Source organism: Colossoma macropomum, unplaced genomic scaffold, assembly GCF_904425465.1.
Source record: "Colossoma macropomum unplaced genomic scaffold, Colossoma_macropomum, whole genome shotgun sequence".
Taxonomy (NCBI): domain Eukaryota; kingdom Metazoa; phylum Chordata; class Actinopteri; order Characiformes; family Serrasalmidae; genus Colossoma; species Colossoma macropomum.
In genome coordinates, this window is record NW_023494787.1 from 43,035,930 (window position 1) to 43,055,128 (window position 19,199).

The 19,199-nt window shown below is 37.8% G+C and overlaps 1 protein-coding gene across 2 annotated transcripts in view; it reads left to right on the forward strand.

Annotated features, from left to right (window-relative positions):
• Positions 1 to 17,990, forward strand: part of LOC118806120 (GEM interacting protein) — a 41,634-nt gene extending 23,644 nt beyond the window's left edge. The window contains exons 10-21 of one of the 2 annotated variants that reach the window (XM_036567467.1): positions 1,430 to 1,567; positions 1,846 to 2,042; positions 2,405 to 2,511; positions 2,696 to 2,758; positions 2,848 to 2,937; positions 3,045 to 3,205; positions 3,512 to 3,688; positions 6,510 to 6,647; positions 6,765 to 6,967; positions 8,279 to 8,609; positions 12,284 to 12,386; positions 15,720 to 17,990. In XM_036567467.1, the coding sequence (XP_036423360.1) occupies positions 1,430 to 1,567; positions 1,846 to 2,042; positions 2,405 to 2,511; positions 2,696 to 2,758; positions 2,848 to 2,937; positions 3,045 to 3,205; positions 3,512 to 3,688; positions 6,510 to 6,647; positions 6,765 to 6,967; positions 8,279 to 8,609; positions 12,284 to 12,386; positions 15,720 to 16,210 (2,199 nt within the window). In that variant the 3' untranslated portion in view covers positions 16,211 to 17,990. The remainder of the gene's footprint in view (positions 1 to 1,429; positions 1,568 to 1,845; positions 2,043 to 2,404; positions 2,512 to 2,695; positions 2,759 to 2,847; positions 2,938 to 3,044; positions 3,206 to 3,511; positions 3,689 to 6,509; positions 6,648 to 6,764; positions 6,968 to 8,278; positions 8,610 to 12,283; positions 12,387 to 15,719) is intronic. The other variant, XM_036567466.1, reaches the window with a different exon arrangement.
• The last annotated feature ends 1,209 nt before the right edge of the window (positions 17,991 to 19,199 follow it).

The window sequence follows — 19,199 nt, forward strand, 5'->3', positions numbered from 1 at the left end:
AAAAAAAAAAAAGGTTAATACATAAATAGGATTAAAAATATTGGACTATGCCAAACTGAACACCTTAAGTGGAAGCTGTGATTGATACATATTCAGATTACACCTCTAGAAACACTTGTTCATTCATGCAATTATCCAATTAATCAATCGTGTTGCAATAGCACAGATCATAATCTCACATAGAAAGGGGTCAAGAGCTTCAGTTAATGTTCACATCAAACATCAGAATGGTCAAAAAATGTGATCCAGGTGACTTTGAATGTCCCCTGGTTAGTGCTGCCAGATGAGGTAGTTTGAGTATTGCATAGACCGCTCATCTCCTGAGATTTTCTCCAGAGTTTGCATAGAACGATGCAAAAAACAAGCATCATCCAGAGAGTGTCAGTTCTTGTCGATGAGAGAGGTCAGAGAAGAATGACTAGACTTGTTAAAGCTGACAGGAAGGCTACAGTACATGGAATAACCACTCTTTACAAAAGCATCTCTGAACATGTCAAACCTTGAGGTGGATGGGCTACAACAACAGAAGAGCACACTGGCTTCCACTACTGGCACAAACATCTCCTTGTCCGATGCAACTTGATTTCGACTCCAACATGCAGATGATGCTGTCAGAATTTGGCTTAAACAGCATGAATTCACAGACCCAACCTGTCTTGTCAAGCTGGTGGTGGTGATGGTGTAATGCTGTGGGAAATGTTTTTCAGCCCCCTATAACCAATCAAGCATTGTTTCAGTGCCACAGACTGAGTATTGCTGCTGGTCATGTGAGTCCCGTTTTGTGGCCACAATTTACACATCTTCTAAGATCTTTTTCCAGCATGATAATGCACCTTATCACAAAGCATAAGTCATCTCAAAGTGGTTCCATGAACCCAGTATTAGAATGGTGTTTGTAATAAAGCGGCCAATGAGTGTATTTGTTACTGAGAATGTTTTTCTTACACGTCTTACATTTTTTAATTAACAGAGTAACAAAGAGAACAACATGTTAACATATGGCCACAAATCTTTTTGAAAAATAAACATGTTGAAACTTAATATTACATAGAGTCTCACTAGCTAAATGGTCCATTTGCATAAATATGTATATTTTTTGGAATATATCTCTCAGAATAAGTACATTTGCGCTTAAAGAAAAAAGTAAACAGTAAGTATGTGTTTTCTTGACAGTCGACTGACAGAATCTTTGTTAGCCACAAATGCTATGACTAATTAGTTGATTCAGAGGGGACAGCTTTACCACAGTCCAGTTTCATGTCTTCTTTTTTCTAATGACCTGATTTAACCCTTTAGAGCATAATTAGATATATTATGAAAAACTGTAAACTATTAAGTTAGTGGTACCCAGTACTAAAACTGGGAGACACTGGACGCTAACTACATAAAAGATTATTAACATCTTATAAACTATTTCATTGTTGCTTAGGTCGCAGAGGCTGAGACGTTGTACAGACAGTGTGTGCACGATGCCAAGGTCCACCAGGAAGGGCTGGAGAAAGTGAAGGAGAGGATCATTGTGCACACTCGCAAACTCATCTGCCAAGGAGATACTGTGCTGAAAGAGGTGAGATTATAGAAGAAAAAGTAAACGTTTTAAGCATTACATAGTCTTCAGATAGATACAATGTTTATGTAATGGTTACTGAACTGTGATCCCTGCAGACATTCTGTTTAGTTTGCTGTAAATATAGGCTACGGTGTACTCTACTGTGATATGCCATTAAGTGACCCATTTTTTTTTTATCTTTCTATCTTATATTCCTCTGCAATCCACTTTGAGATTTTGTAACTAAAATGGAAAGTGCTATATACACAAAAAAATATTGCTGTTCCTCTACCCAGGTGACAGTGAACATGTTCTACTATCAGAGACAGCAGACAGAGGCGCTTCCTCTTGGCTACCACAACTTGGAACTGACCTGCAGGCCGTGTGAGCCTGGTGAACCCTATCTGCAATACGTCTTCAGAAAGTGCCGCTGCAACCGTGAACAGCCGCCGCAATCTTTCACCTTCCAAGAGTTTGTCCCGCAAAGCAAGAGGTGAGCAAGTGTGAATGATGGTGGACAGCAGAAGTTGTTCTGTTAAAGTTTGTCTGCTAAATGGGTTAATTTTGTTAACAGTATTAAAAAGCCTAGACCTGGACTATATAGCGTTTTAGCAAATTAGTTCACCCAGTTGGTCCCTCACAGCCTAGCAACAGTAACTATGCCCGGGATACCTCTGAGAAACTGTACAGTATGGCGTAGCATATCTATAAATATGAAAACTTGGGCACTAGAATTAGCACTCAGGAGCTTGCAGAAGAGGCTACATAATACTGAGCATTACTAACTTGATGAAGAAATATTTGAGTATGTTTATCGGGACTTTAAAGCTGCTACTTGCTTTGGTTCCTTTACAGGAGTTCTCCTACGGGCCGACGTAAAACTAGTAATCCCTTGATGGCTCTGCAAGACACATTTCCCCTTCCTGATGACACAAGACGTGGAAGCAACATTAGTGATGGACGTACGTGCTACCACCACTGCTAACTTTTTTGTGCATTGAATGGTATCATGTTTATGACTGTTACAAAATGTGTAGTTGTACTATTATTCTCTGAACACTGGATATAATCTGGGCTTGAGTGTTTCTGCTCTGAAAAGAACAGAATTTACATATGAATGTTTATACATGACCTGTTGATGAACAGGGCGCATCGGCTGCAGTGACAGTGAGAGTATGGGAGGGAGCCTTGAATCTCTCTCCAGTCCAGGTGAGATTAATTACTTTCACTCTCCTACATCATGTAAGTTTATATGGTGATATTTGCTTGCTGTTGACTAATTTTGGTCTTTTCTGAAGCCCATGGGAATCGCAAGCTACCCAAAGCCCCCTCCACTGGAACCATGTCCTCAGATGACCTGGATGAGAGAGACATTAGCACCGAAGCTGGTGAGAAAAGATGACCCATAATACACCACCCCAGCATTTTCCTCTCACAATTGTGACTCTAAAGTGTAAAATCATGATGGTGATTATGCTGATTTTGCTCCTCCTAGAGTGTGGCGATGCTTTAAATGACAGCAATGGTGGCTACTGCAAAGTGCGCACCACCTCCCGTGCTGCCCTGACTCACCGGCTCAGGAAAATGAAGAGCAAAATGTCCAAATGCAAACAATGTGAAAACTACATTCTGGTCAATGGCATCGAGTGTGAGGAGGTGAGAGAAGGAAATGGACAACAGAGACGTTTTTCATTTAAAAAAGAAGAGTATCCATTAATAACTAGTTGGTATAAACACCTTTCTTACTGTATTAGGATAAAATAAATACCGTACATAAACATAGATGATTACATACTGTAAAAGTTGCAGTTAATCAAAGCTTTTTGTCAGGGGAATATCTTGCAAAGAGCACTTGCCTTCTCATGTTATAAAAAGGAAACTTCATCCGTTTTGCATCCTCTCATACTTTTTTAGACATTCTTGCCAGTTTATATTGGGGTGATCTGTCTTTCCTCTCTATAGTGTGGCCTTGCTCTGCACAGGAAGTGCCTGGATCTTTGCCAGACAGAGTGTGAGCACAGGCGGGGGATTCTATTTGGAGTGGAGTTTTCTCAGCTGCCCAGAGAGCAGCCACAGGATGTGCCATTTATTGTACAGCGTTGCACTGAAGAGATTGAGAGCCGAGCACTTACTGTCCAGGTATATACATTAAAGGAATTATCAGCGAATCATCAAATGTACATAATTTTCCACTTACCCAATATTTGGTCAATCAGCCAAGACATGTTTCTTTACTTTTTCACTTTAGCACTAGAGCTAAGAGAACTCAAAACACATTCAAATCTTCATTATCTTTGTAATCTAACGTCCATATGTCTTGATGAAGCAGATTCGGATTCTGTGGGGAGAATTTGGCACAAAATCTGTTGTCTAAAATTGATGCTGATTATGCTAAATAATTTTTATAGTTCACTGTAAGACACAAGTCCTAAATCACATGGACAAGTCTGCACATCCTTGATAAAGAGCTGGATGTGGTTTGAGTGGGTTGAGAGAAGTTTTGGAGATGTATTTACAGCAAAGATTTGGGTGACTATTGGCTTCTAGTGTTTGTCAGCAACAATAGCCTTGTAGCTTCAGCACTAAACTAAAGAAGGATGGTTAAAAATAGGCTGCAGGACCAGAGTTTAACACATTTTTAGTTTGGATGAATTGTTAGATTTATCCAAACACCATATAGAATACATATGTGAGCAAAGTGCGCATATATGAAGTAAAAAGTTTTGTTTAAGTAGATCTAGTTTGAACAGCTCTGCAGTTAACTAACTGACTAACAGGCTTCTCCAATAAATTTAAGCTAGGCTTTACTTAAGGATTCACTCTAAAACTGCCACATGCAAAGTAAACAAAAGGACACATTGTTATGTTTGTTCTCAGTTACATATGCTTTATATGTCTGTGTTTAAGTAGAGCCAGTGTGCTGCCCAATCTCACATCCCTGTCCTAATTTTACTTCCCCTGTATCTATTTGCAATACCGTGAAGTACAAATACAGGGGAAGTAAAATTGAATCACACATATCACAGCCATTAATCAACAATTCTAGGAGGAACCTCAAAAGTCATAGGTAGTTATGTATGTGCCTGACTTTTTATAGACTTAAATATATTAAAATAGCGACACGTTTTACAGTTAATGGTACTGGCTTGTATGATGCTTAAAACACGCTAACTTGCTAAATCTGGCCAAGGGTCCTTGGGAAGTGAAATCAGGACAGGGATGTGAGATTGGGCTTCACACCGGCACTAACTTAACACTAACATAGTTAACATAGTTAACATAGAGGCACTTGTTGAAATCAGCATTATCATAAAGGTGGCGCTTGTAAAAAAGTGTATCTGCATTAAATACTGCTACATAATGATATGCCTGGCCGCAACAAGTTCATCTTAAAATTTCTTAAACTGGCAGAATTATTTAGAAAACATTGAATTGACTATGCTGACCAACAGATACTCAGACAATAAATATTTTGAATTCACAAGAATACACAAATCACAAGGGCAAAGTAACAGAGCCTGATTTGCATGCACATTTCTATGCATTTTATATGCAAATGTTTTTTTTTATATTTTACCATTTTTATGCAGATGTTTATTTTTTCAAGACTTTTTTCTTTCTCAGCAAAGTATTATGGTTTCTTTGAAGGGTTCTGCATAGCGTGTTATTGTTCACTTAAGCTCATCTTTATTTTTTGGCATCAAATGAACAAACACACTGATTACTTGATTATTCATCAAAATAATCAGAAAATACTTGATAACAAATATAATCTATAGAGACATCCCTACAAACAATATGTTGTGCAGCCCTTCTTAGTGGATTTGTGTGATAAATCCATGACGTGCTGTGTCTACCACTGTGTCATGAATGATTCAGACACATGGCAGAACAAGAGCTAAGTTAGAATAATGGTTAAGTTAGTGAAGCTTTCATGCAGCATTAGATTTTTGAAGAGAAAAAAGGTAAGAGGTATCAAGAATATGAAGAAAAAAAATAAATACCAAGAGTGATACAAGTAGTCAAAGTTTTCACAGCTTTTCTATTGTCCGATAAACTAATAAGCTTCAGACACTGCTGAAAATTCCTTTACAAAGACTGTCTGTGAAGCCTTATATGACTGTAAAATTCAGTTATAAATAATACTAAATTTATTAAGTAATAATGTTGTTCTCTGGCTTTGTCATAATCAAAGGACCCAAGCACTGTATCTTTCCAGAATAGGCATTAATCTAGATATGTTTCGCTACAGTCTTCTAGAATATAAGCAGTGCCAGAAGAGAAGGATAACTGTTTTAGGTTGGCTATCGCAAAAACAGCAGTTAGTAACAATACTGGATTTATATTTAGAAGAAGGGCCTGGGTTCGATTCCCCAGCTGGGTGACTGGGGTCCTTTCTGTGTGGAGTTTGCATGTTCTCCCTGTGTCTGTGTGGGTTTCCTCCAGGTGCTCCGGTTTCCTCACCCAGTCCAAAGACATGCAATCAGGTGAATTGGAAATGCTAAATTGCCCCTAGGTGTGAGTGTGTGTGGGAATGTGTATGTCTGTGTGTCTGCCCTGTGATGGACTGGCACCCTGTCCAAGGTGCTTCCTGCCTTCCGCCCAATGACAGGTGGGATATGAGGAGGATAAGTAGCTTAGATTGTGTGTGTATGTGTGTGTTCTGCAGGGAGCAGGCCTATACTTTGAGACCCCTGCACTAGACGAATTGGCGTCACTGTGTGAAACTGAGAACAGAAACTGCACCACAGCCAAACTTTGACTCTGAATTAATTAACTCTGAGTTTCAGGTAGCACAGTAGATATAAATTAACTGAGCTGTATCTTGCTATTTATGGCACTGTAGTCATGTCGGCTGTGGTTGCAGTCCAAAAATAAGAATAGAAGCCAGAAGAAAGATGTCTATTTTTGTATGTTGAGCATTTTCTCTAAATCTACTTTGTCTCTCTTGCTCTTTTAGGGGGTCTATCGGGTAAGTGGGTCCAAACCTCGGATAGTGAAGCTGTGTCATGCCTTCGAAACCCAAAAAGACCAAGTTGACCTTTCTGACCTCTCACCCCATGACATCACCTCTGTCCTCAAGTACTTTTTCAAAGATGTATGTAGACATTTTGTAACAGTTTTACATATTCTATTAAAAACAAAACAAATTGGACAATGAATCAAAAATCAAAGTGTGTACATATAAACTACAATGTCTCTTTCTCTTCTACAGCTTCCTGAGCCTTTACTGACCTTTGACCTTTACAATGACTTCATCAACATTGGGAAGGAGATTCAGCGGCTCAGTGAGAAGGACCATGCAGCCGATACAACACAGATAGTGGAGAGCATAGTAACTAATCTCAAACAGGTTTTGAGGCGACTGCCCCCCTACAATTACAGCACACTGCAGCACATGATGACTCACCTGCACAGGTTAGAGACTACCACAATGAAAGACCCATTATACCTATGAAAGATGTTAATTGAGGAACACACATATTGTATTTTTTGCCTTAATTTCTTCCCTTTTAAGATTTATGACTTAAAACTCTAATTCTTTAAGCGACCTTGTCACGTGTCACTGACAAATAAGGCTTTTAAAAAGAAAAAAAATCTAATTTAAAAGGATACGATGTGCATCTACTGTATTGATATTTGTTTAATGATCTTTACAATGGTACCATCAAATGTACTGCCCAGAAAATGTCAGGTGGTGCAGCCACATGTTGATAAAACATATTATTTTTTTTAATATCTTTCAACAAAGTTACAACTACTGAAAATGTGTAAACTAGTCTTTGTACATGGACACCTGGCACATTCCATTTTTTGCTACAGTTTCCGGGTTGAACAACATGTTTTGTCGAAATAGCGTGCAAGGGGTTTTGAGGTACTCTCTCTTGATGGGTGTGTCAGAGGTGTTACCTAATCAGCAACAATGTGTAGATAAACTGCACCACATTAAAAAGGCAGTGCACACAATGGATTCTAGTAAAGTCCTCTACAAATGCATCTGCTGCAGCTCGGTGTAACCAACAGCTGAAGATGTTGAAAGATATATTTTGAGGTATTAAACATGGATTTACACCCATCTCATCAGGCTCTAAAATTCTTCAAAAAGAACGCCAAGAATGGCTTTCTCTGCTGGCATAGTTGCAATACTTGCGTAGCACAACAGTGTTCAACACACCACTGTTTCTGTTTAGATAAATGTTTTGCTATGTTTTGTTGGGGCTGAAAGCAGCCTTGTCAAACCTTTGTCCTTGAACTCAAGTTTATACATACATTTTTTCAAATAGATGCACGTTATTATAATATTAATAATAACTGTTTTCCTAGGGTCACGCCATTTGACTTGGCAATCTGAACCAGCCTAAACATGACTCAAAAATGACAACTTTTCCAGTATTTGTGGTAGAGTTACTGGCTTTTGCTATGCACCATGAAGCTCATTTGAGATCTTCTTTGTGGTTCAAAGCCTTGTCCATTTTTTCCTGAAGGATGTCAGAATAAAAGTCCTTTGTTGTCAGTAACACTGTGTGACGTCCGAGTTCTAATATTCTGATCATTAGAAATTGATGCAGGTGAATTTCTTCTTGTACCTGCATTTCTCAATCCCTTTTATCTACTTAACAATCATTAGACTGCACAGTTTCACTCAATGTCATATTGTAATGCCAGGACTGTTTGAATTTTTTTCAAACTTGAATGAAGTCAGTTATGCTCTTCTCTTCTTTTTTGCAGGATATCTGAGTGTTATGAAGAGAATAAGATGTCTGCTGGGAATCTGGGCATTGTGTTTGGTCCCACTCTCCTGCGTCCCCTGGTGTCAGGGGACGTGTCCATGATTGCACTTCTGGAAAGCAGCTACCAGGCTCTGCTGGTGGAGTTCATGATCAACAACCACGACCATATTTTTGGTCCTGCACCAAGATCCTGCACTCCCCCTCCACCTGTACCCACTGCCCCACTCCCAGACACCCCACCGAGGGCCTCCTGCCCTGCTGCACCGGAGGGATCTGAGTCACATGAGGGATCTGGAGCTTCCAACAGAGAACGGCCACGCTCCCTAGAGGTAGGAAACATCCTTCACAGGAGTTGGGTTCTGATCATACATAGCTTTGTACAATGTCTCGGTTCACTGTGGGGCTCCACATTATACTGAAAATAGTCAATTAAACGTGCAATTTCTGCATTATTGCATATACAGGAGGTGCACAAAACAACAGAAACCCTACATGAAATACTTGTGATACACCTACCATGTAGATTTACAGTGAAGAAGTGGCATGGCATTTTGTGGTGCTAGTATTAGTTACCGCGGCATTGCTAGGGTTTTTAAACACTGTGTACACTTACTGCCCACCTTATTAGACACTTTGTAGGCCTACAAATAGAGACTGTAACTCCTCTTTTTCCATGTGTCAGTCATCCTCTAGCCTGCTGATAAACAGTGCAGCAACAGGTGGGCTACAGTCATTAACTGTAAACCTACTAAAGGCAACTATATGTCCTCTGTATATTATCATACAGTTTATTTACTTTGGGTAATAACTATATTCACATGGAAACATTTAAATAAAATAAATGCAATACCAAACGTTGCGTGAGTGCACACAAAATAATTCAGTGATTTATTAATGTGCTTATTCTGCCTTCTGTGATATTGGTATTATCCATATATCACGATAAAGGTTAATAGTCAATATAGCATGCAGCCACAATTCACCGCAGAAAAAGAGCATGTTTTTCTCCTTTGCATGAACTGACCATTTTCAAATCTCTGACAAGTACCACCTCCCTTAGTTACTGTTTCTATGTCCATCAAACTTTTAGCTCAGGCTATCTAGTACCATATGTAGCACTTGCGCTAACAGACTGAAAACTTCTGCAGCACAAAGGAAAATGTAGAAACACAGAGAGGAAAACATTTTTAATTATTATTATTCAAAAGGCATACATAGAAGAACTCAGCAGAATGCATTTGAAAACATTATTTGTGAGTATTTAAAGATCCATAGAAGAACACAGAGGAGTACATGTGAAAACATTATTTATTATTCAAAAGTAAACTGGCTTAATAAGATGTTCAGTGCATACATACTTATTTGAAAATTTACAATATGAATACTGCCCAATATAAAGGATTCTGGACACTGTTTTTTTTTTTTTCAATTAATCAAACCAGGATAAATCTTTGGCACTGAAAGTTAAAGCAGTAGGTTTTCATGTCTAATAAGGACGATGTTTCAGCATTGGCAGCTGTCCCTTCAGATGAACTAATGCTACAGCTAACACTAAATTTACACTGGAGCTAGTCAGGGCAGTGTTATATGCTGAGAAGGACTCAGGTCTTTTTCACAAGGACGTTTAGAAAACTTTAATGTGTCACTCACAAATATGAGTGTCTTATTCAAAGTCTTATTTGATCTGACTGATTTATCAAGCATTCCTTTATCAATTTATGTCATTAAAAATGACATTAAAGTCAGTGTTAGCAAGTAACCTAGATAAAGATAGCTTACATTTCCCTTATAAAAAATAAGGGAAATGTAAATGCAATTAATACAATTATTCAAAAAGTAATCTAAGCTCTGACTTATAAAAAAAAGAATTTGCATTAATAAATTTGCTTAAATAGCTAATTAGCTCAGTAAGGCTAGCCTGGCTGAGGGGACACACATTTCTATTGAAAAACCCCCTTCTTTTTGTTTTCTGTATCACCTCTGGTGGCCCCAGGACCCTAATGATGACCTTAGCAACCCTTCTATGGACCAATTCTACCTAAGTGGTTCAAATTCAGGCTTTCAATTGACTTGGACTGTAGAGTAACATCCTTTTGCTTTCAGTGACCTTATGCCCTAAAAAGTACCCTATAGATGGTTTGTCATATATATATATTTAGCTTAGTAGTATCTCAATAAATGCCTTAGTTTAAACAGGTCATAACATTATTTTTATACTTATCTAAAGTCTGAAATTTAGTTATTGTTTTTTTTACTGTGAGACCACAGTTTGAGCAAATTTGATAGAATGTTCCTTATAATTTCCTCAATATATCATATGGAGGTATGATGTATCATATAAGGAGCTGAGGGGACATATGACATAGGAAACATAGGTATGCTACCCTCTTCCAACTTCAGACAGGAAACCTCTGTTAGTCTAATAATTCTGACTAATTTACTACCAGCACTGTTCTCACTGCATATTTACTCTGAGGGCCTCTTTTTAAGTTTTTACTTCACACGGCAGAGGAGGTAGCACACAAAGATGGCTGTGATTTGCTGAGAAGTGTGTCAGTCATTCTTTTGCAAACAGTTAATTCCTCGCCAAGGTTACCAAACTTTGACTAAAGAAAATGGAGAGTCTCTGTGTTCTGGCCTTTTGGGATTATAGTAGTGGGGATGGATTACCCTGGTGCTGTCTGGGTGATGAAGCTGAGCTCTTTTTTTCTCTCTCTTTTGCTACCTGTCACCTAAGCGTACTTGCCTGGGCATGGGGAAACCTGGAGAGATTAAATGCTTAATCTGTCAGGATTACCACACTTGTCCATATGTGTTTGTTACTTTTACTTAACTCCAGGTGCTGCTGCTGCTGCTGCTATTTGCTCTAAGCTCAGGCTGCGCCAAGAGTTTATAATCTGCAGTGCACTGTTTAGTGTTCTTACTGTTCTAACATACTGTTTCCTAGTCCAGTTTTAGGGGACGACCAGAAATTTTTGCTGTATCTGTATGCACCGTACCATGTTTTAAACCCTGTTGCTGGCTTGGTTCAGGCATCTATGATGCTGGAATAGAGTACAAATGAGGACCACTGAGTGTTTCTGAGGTCTGGATTGGGAAAACAGCCCTAACACATCTGATTGGAATCACAAGGGACTTGATAGTTAAAGCTGCACTATATAAGTTTTTTTTGTTAAGACTGAAAAAAGTAGCATTTCAAAGTCCGGATGAAAAATACATTAAAATATTGTGTGCATGGACTGCTGTCACCCTGTAAAGCGGAAAAAAAAAAATTAAAAGTCAGAGGCATTGGACCACGTCATACATTTTTACATGTTAACATCACAAGCACAGGCTAAAAAAGAAGGTTGGCTCAAAGTTTAGGTCATTACTTTTAGGCAAGTTCTGGCAAAATCAATGTTATACTGAAGAGGATATGATGACAATAGTAGACAATTCACTTATATCCTCAGAAGACACGTTCTCTTTGAATACTCTTCTGGTGTGCACACAATCATCAGATTCATCTGCTCTGGGATGGGGTCTGAAACACAACTGACTACAAATTGTTCCATTGCATGTTGCATGCAATTACACATTTCCACCAAATCCCCAAATCTTACATAGTGTTGCTTTAACTGATACACTGAACCTCATGTGTCAGACAACATTGAGCTGTGTAGTGCTGTGGAGAGGATAGACAATAGCATTATAATGTTTTGCCCTCTACACATGTTTAAGGAGCATTTAAGCATCTGAAAATTTGAGATTAGTGTTATCCAAAGAAATCATGCTTTCCTGAAATCTTATTTCCGATTAGGTCTTCACACAGTCACAGTAAAAAATCAGTATTGAATATGTCAGTTTTTGGTGACTGCTACAATAACATTCTTTAAAATAGAAACATTTAATTCAGTTCTTTCGTTTCAATTTTTGTTCCCTTACCCCATCCACTTAGCCACTTAGCTCTGTAGTAGTAGCCGTTGTATTCAGAGTTTGTATTATTTCAAAATCATTTTAACAGAGTCGCACACTCAAGAGAGACTCAAGCGAGGGTTATATTTCTGACAAGTCATCATCCAATGAGGCAGTGGACCAGCTGAGCCCTGAAGCCAATGAGAGAGCAGGTAGGCAGTAGTTGCTTAGGAAAGATGGTTATTACTGGTTAGGAGCTGAAGACTTAAATTGCAGCTGAATGCTTGCCTAAACGCTTTTGCTTCATATGTTTTGTGTGGTTGCCAGAAATTCTGAGCATTTCTGCCTAATCTCCTGCTTAAAAGGGAATTTCACTGATTTTTCAAAATTTCTGCATAATTCAGTGGTTGGGATGTCAACAAAGTCATACAGGGTATTTTGATGGGAAGTTACTAGCATTGATTTCCTTACAGTGGTGGTGATAGGAACCAGGGGTCATGATATCTTCAGTGCAAATACAGCCATTTTATTTATTATCTAAAATGACCAGTAACCAGTGAGTTTTTATATGTAATAGGGATCAATCCAAAAATAGTGTTTTTGGGTATTATTTTTCCTTACACACCCTGCATGTACCTCTCTGCCACAGACCTGGCAGCAGGAATAGTTAGTTGAGGGGACAAAATAAAACACAGAGGGGACACCTAATGAATGGCTAGTGAAATTTGTGATATAAGGGTAAAAAATTACTATACAATTTCAGTAAATTCATAGAAAAAAATGCTTTTCCAATAGTTTACTGTACCATTCATACTGTACAATGAACATTCTGTACTTTTACATAACAGCTGTAAAAGTAACCTAACTCAGTAGACAGAAATTTACTGTAAATTTACATAGACACAGACACATAAATATGTTTTTGAAATAAAGTAAAGGACTAACAAAAATAAAATTGAAAACAATGTTAATGAACATATTTATTCACCATGTTTTGTAGTGTATGTGCCCAGTATACATTTTAAAATGCACATACACAGTTTACAGACAGTTACTGCTGGTAATTTACACAAACATGACCAAAAACATATGTCTGCCAATACCAGTAAGCAACATCTGTGTTTTAACATTGATAGAAAAATGACTGCAAAAGTCTTTAAAACACCAAAACCTGAATCAACAGAATAAAAACACTTAAAATATTTTATTAAAACGTTTACACATTTTTAAACTCTCAGTTGCTGTCACGTCCCATAATGCTGTGCAGCTCAATGTTAATCTCACAGTATTTTTTCTGTGTTATTACAGAAAATAATTTGAGTTGATTTCACAATGAAATTATGAAAACGTATGAATCTGTAACATTAGTGTTGAATATTGTGAAATCCTGGCAGTATGTAACAGTAAACATGATAAATGGTTATAAACGACTATTGTTTAGTAATAAAATTTGATAGTAAACAGATCTTGTCATCGAATAGCCTGCTTCATATAATGCAGACAGCATGCTAGGGTTAAACTCTTAACAGAAAAAAATATCTCATGATAAGCAATGTGTTTATTACAATGTGGCAACGATGAGAATGTATGACTGATGGATCCAAATGAAGCCAAAGCTCTTTTTCATGTGGAAAATGTAACTTTTCTTTCACAGTTTATTTCACTGCTGTTCATTGGGAGTGATATAGGTTTACATTCTTGTTGGAATGGTGTAAATTAGATATTTAACATCGAGTTGAGATGGAAAGTGTTCCATACGTCTCAGAAAATGAACCAGACTGAGAACAGTAGGTCTGTTTGACTCGTGTCGAGCAATATTGACTGAAAAGTCTACTAGCGAGTGCAGTTTGAAGGTTGGCTTGCAGAACAAGAAAAGAATGTAACACAGTTAGGGCACAGTATTCCAGCAGAGAAGACATTGCCCCCCTCACGTTACCCCCCACGATATGGGGCCTTTTCCACAATGAATGGATTTTAAATAATATGTTTTAGTCAGAAAACTTATTGCAAAGCAATCAGAAAAAAAAATGTCTCAGGCATCAGTCAGGGTATGTATAAGAATGTATTTTTAAATCTCTCTGTGATGTAGCTTTTAGAGACATTGAATGCTTTGGACGTCTGGTTCCTATCACCACCACTGTGATCAAGTTTCTCTAGAACAGTGGATTTCATGTCAAACCACTATGAATGACTTTGTTTACATCTTACCCATTTAATTATGTAGATTTTAAAAAATGGTGGAATTCCCCTTTACATTTCTTCATGCAGAAAACTGATCTTCCTTCTTCATCCATCAACAACAGACATTTCTTGATCTTTAACCCCTAACCTGCATCTTGTGATCTTAACACTTATTATTCACTAACTGAGAGGAAACTAATCTGTAATATACAGTCGTATGCAAAAGTTTGGGCACCCTTGGTCAAATGACATATTCTGTTGATTTTCTAAGTAAAAATAAGTTACACTCTAAGCAATAAAGGCCTGAAACTGTCACTAGGGCAGTACCCTTCTTGTCACTGGGGTGGTACACTCAAGGGCACATCTCAGTACCTTTAGTCAAGGAACATAATTGTCCCGTAATCCATTGAAATTATATTTTCTAAGTTGTATTGACTCCACACACCCCGTCTCATCTCCAGGCTTTTTATTTTATTGTTCTGTTTTAAAACATCAGGTTATGAAACGGTACAAATGTTTTACATTTTTCACAGGGAAAAGCTTCTTTAAGGTTTACAGTTGGACCTTAAAACCACTGTTGTACCTTTGAGGGAACATTTACATTGTTTGTACCTTGATAAGGAAAAATGTACCTGCACAGAACCTTTATTTCTAACAGTGTAACAGAGTCTACAGAGTTTACACTTCTGCACATTTTAGTATGGAATTACTGTTTATTTGTTGACTTTAACATGTTAAAATTAAATGCAGCTTGTGCAAATAGTATGCTATATTTTATATTTAATGTTTTACTTTTACAGTATGTTAAATTTAGTAAATAAATAGAAATTGTGCACTAAAATTTGCAAGAAAATGCCATGCTTAAGTGTGTTCTCTGTAGAGAATGTGTAAACTTATTTTCACATAGAAAATCAACAAAATATGTAATCTGACCAGGGGTGCTTTTGTAAGTTTGGATATGCATATTTTGATTTGAAGTGTGGGTCCACATAAAGGTCTTAAGAAGTTCAAATATCATGTTTATGATGTTGCATACAGAATCAAAATGCAGAGTGAATGTAGCCAATTGTCCTATTACTGAACTCTTTGTTTGAATATAATGGTTATAAGTCTATATATTAAATACAATATAATACCTGAATATTTATTAAACATACAGAATTTGTTGATTTAGATATGCCATTCACCTCCATGTGAATAAATTATATTATAACCCAATTTTCCATAATTTGGGTAATAACTGCAATAAAACATTTTATTCATGTCAAAATGTTGTACACATTTGAATCAGATAAATTCAGTGCATCATTTTCAGTGCAGTTATAACTGTCTAATTTCTCTCTCTCTCTCTCTCTCTCGGTCAGTCCTGGCTATGAGGAGTGCACTGGACGCTCCGCGAGGTCACTCAGAGGGACGTGTAGATCCTCACTCAGGGACTCAGGTGAGGGCTCACTTGAGCAGGCAGCCTGTGAAGCCCCAGAGGCACGCCCCTCCAGCGACATGTGTGCACTCTCAGACCCCACAGCAAAAACACGCCTCAGACTCCACCAGTCCATTCGGCATGGCTGGACACACCTCTGCCACTCAGTCTCCGCCCTGTGAGTCTGAACGAGGGACACGATTGAACATTTCGGCAGCAGCTACATCCAACCCTAAATCCAGCCCCTTCGTCAGGACGGAGACAAAGGAGAAAGCAGGCCTCCTGCTTTATCAGAACAGCAACCAGTCCAACAACGGACTGACCCGATCACTCAGGAGACACCCAGCAGAGGAGAGGACCGCCCAGAAGATTCTGTCTGGGCTAAAGCTAAGACGCAGTAACTCAAGGAAAGGGGAGCAGCTTCATTTTGTGTGAGACTGAGTGGAGAAAGATCTGAGAGGGCATATGCTGGTAGTGCTCGCTAAAGGAGCAGAAAAATCAAATTTACTACATTTTCCCTTTTGCCCCAAATGTGCTCAGTTAGCCAAAACATGTCTGGTGTCCGAATTAAATGTCTTTAAGTGAGGTATGAGGCTCATGGAGCTTAGAAATAAGAGAAATTTATACACTGCCAATTAGTATCATGCACACCATGTCTAAATCATTGCACGTTTATCTCAATCCATTTTAAACTGTTAAAGGGGAATTCCGCCAATTTTTCAAAATTTTGGGATGTAAACAAAGTAGTTCAGTTTTGCTTTGAAATGCAAATGAATTTTGATTACTACTTAAAATGACCAGTAAACCACCTACACATCTTCTGAGTTTTATGTGTTGATATTGTTGATAAAGGTATGAAATATGGGGGGGTCTGGGAAACCCTAATTAACCTCTTGGACTCCCTGAATACCTCAAAATCTAAATTCTTACTATGACGTTAAAAAAACTTACTATGACGTTATGCTGTTCATTAGGCTAAAATAGACACCCAGATTCAAATTCAAGGAAAGGTCATTGTGTAGCTGCTTAAACCATGAAACAACGAGGTAGGCCTATTTTTGGTATTTTTAACTATCTAGAGATGCAGCACTGGTCTGGCTCAGGGAGGCGCTGTAGCAAACTGGCTCACCCAGTTGGTTCTTCATAGCCTAGAGACTCTAACTAAGGCCTGGGTACTGCTGAAAAATGTAATATGCCATAGCATATTTGTAAAGCTGAAAATGTGCCCAATTTCTCAAGAGACTGGTGGAAACTGTTACTCATTCCTCAAACTAAAGACAGAAGAGGAGATGTGTTAGATCTCAATTAATGTGTGGGAGGCTTCATGACCAAACTAGAAAAGCGTTTACGAAATAGGAATTGTTAAACCAAACATTTTGTTGCCATTGAAGCTAGCATCAGCGCTGCTAAGGCAAGTGAGTTAGCAGCCAGCTAACATGGGACCCCCTGAATAACAAGGGGTATTTCACACATTGCTTGCATATACCTCTCCACCATGCATGGATTTAAAAAGTGCTTTCCTGGTTCCTATCACCACCACTGTGAACAATTTTGATCAGCAAGTTCTTATAGAATAGAGCATTTTACACAAAACCACTGTGCATGACTTTGTTTACATCTTAACAATTTAATTAAGGCAATTAAGATAATTATGTAATCTCAAAAAAACTTGCTCATTTGGTTTCTATCACTATAAAAATGGTAATAAGCCTGTAGCATGGATGAATACAGTCGTAATCATCTTAAAGTCTAAATTTTGTTCATACTTTCGTGCAGAACTAAAAAAGGAAACTTTTGAACACCAGACTTTTCTTGGCTGATCAACTATATTTAGCGTGAAGGGGAAACTATTTCAATTTGAATTTTCGCTGGACTACTCCTTTAAACATTCTCACAGACTGGATTATGATTCAGAACTATTAACTGGAAAATTATTCTTCAGACAATGTGCTCAGCTGAGCGTTCTTCCTGACACTTAGGTGATGTTAATTATTTAGTGTGTTAAATTGCAGTTTGAAGTACATTGTAGGCTCTGACTGTGGATTGGAATTATTTTAGGTACAAGCATAGCTGAAGTGTTTTACAGATACACGCACACACACACACACACACACACACACACACACACACACTCATTCTCATTTAGTTACAGTATGTTGAGGCATGGTTCTATTAAACACCATATAGACATTTTATGAAAACAAATTGTTCTTGACATGATGGGGGGGATATAGAATGTAATTGTTTTATATTGTTTTTTCTGAGAGTTAATTTCAGATGGAATTGTATTTAAACAGAAAAAAAACAAATATAAAGTGTGTTTTTTTTAACCTCACATAATTTGTTGTGTTGTTTCCTTTCATAAACAATTTACCAAACTGATCAGCAACATAATTGTGCCCAGCAGAGCTTCACCTTGCATTACACTTGTTTCTAGAGGTGCTAAAGAAAAAGAACAAGGGCAGGTTTCACCACAAGAGGGCGCATGTGATACCAAACTGAGAAGAGAGTGAAGATGCTGGAGCCTGATCTGTCATGAATTTCAAATTAGTGGTGCAGACATTAAAGGGGTAGTTTGGGTGAAAAAACTCACACTTACCCCAAATGTAACTGATCAACCCAGACAGTTGCTTCCTTAGTTTTGCACCAGTTAGCATTGTGCATCCCTAAATCACCACATCTTTGCCTTAAACCACTTGCTACGTAATCTCACGTTTCACTTTAATAGATAACAGTATGTTAAGCACTAAGTAAGGACTTTGAACATGTCTGATTGACTCTTTGTAGGTTAAGGGAAAATTGAGAAATACAAACTGTGGCTTTAAAGTCAAAATAAGTGAGAAATCATCTCTCATTTCTTTCTGTACTGTGACACATTAGAAGATGCTTTAAAGGTGGTCAAAAGTGAGCACACTTTTTACACAATCAAAACTAATGGGAAAACAGGAATTTTGTCTTTTAAGACAAGATAATCCTCTACTAGTCCAACAGCGTGGAATTCAAATGATATGATCATGAATCGCGCTTAATATTACCAGTTGGCATAAATTAACAAAATAAAGAATGTCTTTTGATTGCAGGTTGACTTTATGTTTTAGCCGTGTTAAAAACATGACTTATTATCAGAAATTACATACATGTACCATCTTCTGAAGTAGTCATCAGGATTTGTTAGCACAGCCACAGCCACCCCAGGACTGTGAGTTTATGAATGGATATTATGTTACATGTACACATTCCGCACTTATCTGTAACGGTAGTGTTTTTTTTTTTACAACCAAAGCCAGTCACCTTTAACAGCTGCCCCAATTAATGACTTACCGTTTGGTCCTAAACCAAATAAATATGTGCTTTAATAATGGCCTAATTATTGTCTATAGGTACTATTTTTGCATCCAGTGTAAATGGAAATCTTTCTTTGTTA